Source organism: Schistocerca piceifrons, chromosome 11 (assembly GCF_021461385.2).
Source record: "Schistocerca piceifrons isolate TAMUIC-IGC-003096 chromosome 11, iqSchPice1.1, whole genome shotgun sequence".
Lineage (NCBI taxonomy): Eukaryota > Metazoa > Arthropoda > Insecta > Orthoptera > Acrididae > Schistocerca > Schistocerca piceifrons.
The window spans coordinates 95,450,610-95,456,794 of record NC_060148.1 but is presented as its reverse complement, the minus strand read 5'-3'; the positions used below and the strand labels follow the sequence as shown (position 1 = coordinate 95,456,794).

Below are 6,185 nucleotides of genomic sequence, written 5' to 3'. Positions count from 1 at the left end.
CATCGAGCTGGCCACTGTGGCCGAGTGGTTCTAGGCGCTTCAGTCCGGAACCGCGCGACTGCTACGGTCGCAGGTTCGAATCCTGCCTTGGGCACGGATGTGTGTGATGTCCTTAGGTTAGTTAGGTCTAAGTAGTTCTAAGTTCTGCTCAGAGTCATTTGAACCATTTTTTGAGCAACATCGAATATTGTGTAATAGGATTTGGCAGGAAATTGATTACGGGTGGGACATCTGTTGTTACAAAAGATAGCCACATTGAATATTTATAAATAAAGCTTCAAGATACACTACATTCAGTGCTATATCAAACATTTTTGTAAGTTATTTACCTTTTCATAATTAAAATTTACTTTTGTATAACTAATTTACAAACACCCTGGATACAACTGACATAGCACCATCAAGGATGTGGATGATACTGCTGTCAGTACTCAAAATTCGAAGTTTGCCCAAATTGAGGATGCACTGAGAGAAGACCTTGACATAACTTGTGAATATCTAAAGAAAAAAAAGTGGGTTCAATGCAAACAAAACTGATGTTACATTGTTTCAGCTTTACAGAGAAGCTAAAAGTGCTCTTGTCTTTCCATATGATGAAATCACTTTGAAACATAATCCACACCCTACATACCTCAATGTCACTCTGGACAGAACACCCACCTTCAAACACCACCTGAAAAAATTATCAGCGAAAATCAAAACTAGAAGTAAGGTATCAGATAGATTATATAATGGTAAGACAGAGATTTAGGAACCAGGTTTTAAATTGTAAGACATTTCCAGGGGCAGATGTGGACTCTGACCACAATCTATTGGTTATGACCTGTAGATTAAAACTGAAGAAACTGCAAAAAGGTGGGAATTTAAGGAGATGGGACCTGGATAAACTGAAAGAACCAGAGGTTGTACAGAGTTTCAGGGAGAGCATAAGGGAACAATTGACGGGAATGGGGGAAAGAACTACAGTAGAAGAAGAATGGGTAGCTTTGAGGGATGAAGTAGCGAAGGCAGCAGAGGATCAAGTAGGTAAAAAGACGAGGGCTAGTAGAAATCCTTGGGTAACAGAAGAAATATTGAATTTAATTGATGAAAGGAGAAAGTATAAAAATGCAGTAAATGAAGCAGGCAAAAAGGAATACAAACGTCTCAAAAATGAGATCGACAGGAAGTGCAAAATGGCTAAGCAGGGATGGCTAGAGGACAAATGTAAGGATGTAGAGGCCTATCTCACTAGGGGTAAGATAGATACTGCCTACAGGAAAATTAAAGAGACCTTTGGAGATAAGAGAATGACTTGTATGAATATCAAGAGCTCAGATGGAAACCCAGTTCTAAGCAAAGAAGGGAAAGCAGAAAGGTGGAAGGAGTATATAGAGGGTCTATACAAGGGCGATGTACTTGAGGACAATATTATGGAAATGGAAGAGGATGTAGATGAAGATGAAATGGGAAATATGATACTGCGTGAAGAGTTTGACAGAGCGCTGAAAGACCTGAGTCGAAACAAGGCCCCCGGAGTAGACAACAGTCCATTGGAACTACTGACGGCCTTGGGAGAGCCAGTCCTGACAAAACTCTACCATCTGGTGAGCAAAATGTATGAAACAGGCAAAATACCCTCAGACTTCAAGAAGAATATAATAATTCCAATCCCAAAGAAAGCAGGTGTTGACAGATGTGAAAATTACCGAACTATCAGTTTAATAAGTCACAGCTGCAAAATACTAGCACAAATTCTTTACAGATGCATGGAAAAACTAGTAGGATCAGTTTGGAATCCGTAGAAACACTGGAACACGTGAGGCAATACTGACCTTACATCTTATCTTAGAAGAAAGATTAAGGAAAGGCAAACCTACGTTTCTAGCATTTGTAGACTTAGAGAAAGCTTTTGACAATGTTGACTGGAATACTCTCTTTCAAATTCTGAAGGTGGCAGGGGTAAAATACAGGGAGCGAAAGGCTATTTACAATTTGTACAGAAACCAGATGGCAGTTATAAGAGTCGAGGGACATGAAAGGGAAGCAGTGGTTGGGAAGGGAGTAAGACAGGGTTGTAGCCTCTCCCCGATGTTGTTCAATCTGTATATTGAGCAAGCAGTAAAGGAAACAAAAGAAAAATTCGGAGTAGGTATTAAAATTCATGGAGGAGAAATAAAAACTTTGAGGTTCGCCGATGACATTGTAATTCTGTCAGAGACAGCAAAGGACTTGGAAGAGCAGTTGAATGGAATGGACAGTGTCTTGAAAGGAGGATATAAGATGAACATCAACAAAAGCAAAACAAGGATAATGGAATGTAGTGTAATGAAGTCGGGTGATGCTGAGGGAATTAGATTAGGAAATGAGACACTTAGAGTAGTAAAGGAGTTTTGCTATTTGGGGAGCAAAATAACTGATGATGGTCGAAGTAGAGAGGATATAAAATGTAGACTGGCAATGGCAAGGAAAGCGTTTCTGAAGAAAAATTTGTTAACATCGAGTGTAGATTTAAGTGTCAGGAAGTTGTTTATGAAAGTATTTGTACGGAGTGTAGTCATGTATGGAAGTGAAACGTGGACGATAAATAGTTTGGACAAGAAGAGAATAGAAGCTTTCGAAATGTGGTGCTACAGAAGAATGCTGAAGATTAGATGGGTAGATCACATAACTAATGAGGAAGTATTGAATAGGATTGGGGAGAAGAGAAGTTTGTGGCACAACTTGACCAGAAGAAGGGACCGGTTGGTAGGACATGTTCTGAGGCATTGAGGGATCACCAATTTAGTACTGGAGGGCAGCGTGGAGGGTAAAAATCGTAGGGGGAGACCAAGAGATGAATACACTAAACAGATTCAGAAGGATGTAGGTTGCAGTAGGTACTGGGAGATGAAAAAGCTTGCACAGGATAGAGTAGCATGGAGAGCTGCATCAAACCAGTCTCAGGACTGAAGACCACAACAACACAGTTATTTGTAATTAACAATACTATACTGTTATTGATAACTGATGTGCAAGGGTGTACTGAAAAGTAAGCTGTGAATTTTTCATGTGAAAACTCTCAAAAGCTTTTTAAATGCAACAAACATTATTAACATGGTACATCTTTATACGTCATTTTTAAATATTTGCAGCCCTCTGTCACCATGGTGTGTACTATGGCAGTCTGTAACATAACTATGTCAGTGTGTGAGGAACAGTGTACTGTAATAGAATTGCAAATTCAAGTAGTTTGTCCATACATGGAGAACTGTCTCCTTCGGCATGACAATGTCGGACCACACACTAGTACTGCAACAATCTGATGCCTCATGTTCACTGTTGTCGATAATGCTGCACGCAATCCCGATTTGGCCCCATCCGATTTTCATCTGTTTCCAAAATGTAAAGGACATGTTTGATGACATCACTTTGACAGTGATGAAGTGGTACAAGCAGAGGTGAGGTTGTGGCGAGGCCCATGAGAAAGACAGGTCACAGCGTGTGCATCATGGGGGTAGGCTTAAGCTCGCTCGCTCATTTAACTTGGTTGACAATATGTGTTTCCCAATTTGTTAACTCACAACTGGCATTTACATTCTAATGAGGATTGCATCTTCCGCTGGAAGCCAGTATTATGAAGTCTTACTGAATACTAGTTGTACAACAAAGTTTAAGATCAATTCTTGACATAAATGATAAATGGTATAATGGCTTGTTTTTTAGCTTTTCGTCTCTTCTGTGCAACATTCCTCATTTCACACAAGATGTGGTGCATTATGCGAGATAATGATTTTGACATGATTTTATTTTCATTGTATCTCAGTACAGCAGTAACAAATTATTAGTAGGCCTGTGCACTTTCTATCATTGTAGGACTAATAACAGTAAGAGTCCATAAGAATCGATTCCAGTAGAAGATGCAATTCTTGTTTGTACATACAAATCCAGTTAGGAGCTAACAGGTGCAGAAATGCAGTTTCTCTGCTGAGTTGAGTGAGCGAGCTTGGACTATCTTTGTGACGTACACACCACAGCCTGTCTTTCTCATAGGCCTCGGGTTGTGCCTCTGTCCAGAAAGTCAAACATTATACAGTGACAGCATCAACAAACTGGTCTCTCATTGGAGGAAATGTTGTCATTGCCAGGCTGAGTATCTTGAGAAATAAATATGTAGACATGAAGCATAAATATGTAGAATGTTAAAAATGTTTGTTTTATTTAAAAGGCTTTAAGAGTTTCCACGTACAAAATTCAGAGCCACTGCTTGACAGCATGGCCTCATATTTATATTAAAATAAATTACAATTACATATGCTCCTATAGACTGACACAACGCTACACTGATCCGACGGTGTTTTTACACTACTTGTGAGCTTATCATTCCCTATCAGCACTTCTGCTGTCCTTCAATACTTCCTTGTCATCCACACATTCTGTTTCACTCTCCTCTCTTCTGTTAACATCCCTTACACAAGTATTTTGGTCTACAATAGCTAATCTGAACTTTTTTAGTGTATTGCTAGGTGTACTGTTTCTATCTTCAATAACTGTAATGTGTCACTGGATTGGAGGGGGAGGGGGGGGGGGGACGTGGTGTCATGTCTGTTAGCTTCCACTTTGGAGTGGACATGAGGACACCACATGCTCAGACTGTTCTAAATCACCCAATGCTGACAGTCTCTTTTTTATGCTGTGTACGTATTGGGGGTAGGGGCCATGTCCTGTGTTAAAGTGGACCATATCCTTGCTAGGGACAATATGATACTTTCATACTCCCTCTTCAGGGCTGTGGGCTGATAACTTGCACCACCAAAAAACACATATTACAGAGACTAAAAGGAGAAACAGCTGGACGGATCTTAAGGATATGACCTTTGGCCTGAAAAGGAAAACCCCTATTGGTTTTTGGAATGTACGGACGTTGAGAGAGGCAGGGAGGCTAAGACAGGTCAAAAAAGAGATAGAGAACTATCGACTAGATATATTGAGACTAAGTGAAATAAGGTGGCCAGAATCTGGGGAATTCCAAACACAAAATGGTGGAGTGTTGCTTTATGTGGGTCAGATAGGTGAGGATGCGATGCGTATGAATGGTGTAGGGCTCTTACTATCTAAAAGCAGGAAGAAGAGCTTACTTGAGTGGAAACCAGTCTCAGAACAGATAATAACTGCACGCTTTAAAACAAATGTGCAATATGTCACTGTAATTCAATGCTATGCACCTACTGAAATAGCTAAAGGAGAATTACAAGATGCATTTTATACGGAGCTTAACAGAGTCCATAGACAAACAAATTCTAGGGACATAACAATTTTAATAGGTGACTTGAATGCAAAAGGTGGTTCAGAAAATGAAGGGCTTGAACATATCATGGGTGTGCATGGCATGAGGATCGGGAATGTAAATGGTGAACTATTGATAGATACATCCGCTGAACATGACCTAGTCATTGGAGGCACATTGTTTCCACATCGTAACTGCCATAAGATAATGTGGGTTTCTCCAGACCACTTTACCGAAAATCAAATAGACCACATAGTCATAAACTGCAAGTTCCGACACTCTCTGTTAAATGCCAGAAATAGAAGAGGAGCAGACGTCAGAAGTGATCACAACCTAGTTTTGGCGGAATTCAGGCTGAAGATAGTGGCAAATAGAACCAAGCTCAATCACAGGTGCAAGAAAATAGGTGTGGCAAGGTAAAAAGACCAACAGATCAAAGAAACATTTGCCCTTGAACTACAAAACAGATTCCAGGTCCTCTCTGAAGAAAACTTTATGGAAGAGGGAATTGAAACATGTTCGCAAAAAATCAAAGACAGTTATTTAGATGTGGGAGAAAAAAATCTTAGGATTTAAGGCACATCAAAGGAAGGAATGGATCTCTGATGCTACATGGAATGAAATCAGCCACAGGAAAGAACTAAAACTTAAGTTAAATCTTTGTAAGACAAGAGTGCAGAAGAGTGAAGTGCATAAAGAATACACGGAGGCGAACAAAAAAGTGAAAATATGGCTATGTCAAGATAAAAGGAAATGGATAGATGATCAAGCAAAAGCAGAAGAGACAGCAAGACAAGGAAAAATGAAAGAGCTCTACAATATAATCAAACAGTTGTCAATGAAGAACTTCAGACATGAAGGACCAGTTAAGAACAATGATGGGGTGATGCTTCCAACTTGATAGGCACCGCTACAGAGATGGGAGGAGCACTTCAAGGAA

General features: G+C 40.0%; 1 protein-coding gene across 1 annotated transcript; it reads left to right on the top strand.

The window, feature by feature from the left end:
• The first annotated feature begins 4,828 nt into the window (after positions 1-4,828).
• On the top strand, positions 4,829-5,665 carry LOC124719746 (craniofacial development protein 2-like). Its single transcript, XM_047244947.1, has one exon. It carries the CDS (start codon positions 4,829-4,831, stop codon positions 5,663-5,665), a length of 837 nt encoding a protein of 278 aa, XP_047100903.1.
• Positions 5,666-6,185: the final 520 nt, after the last annotated feature.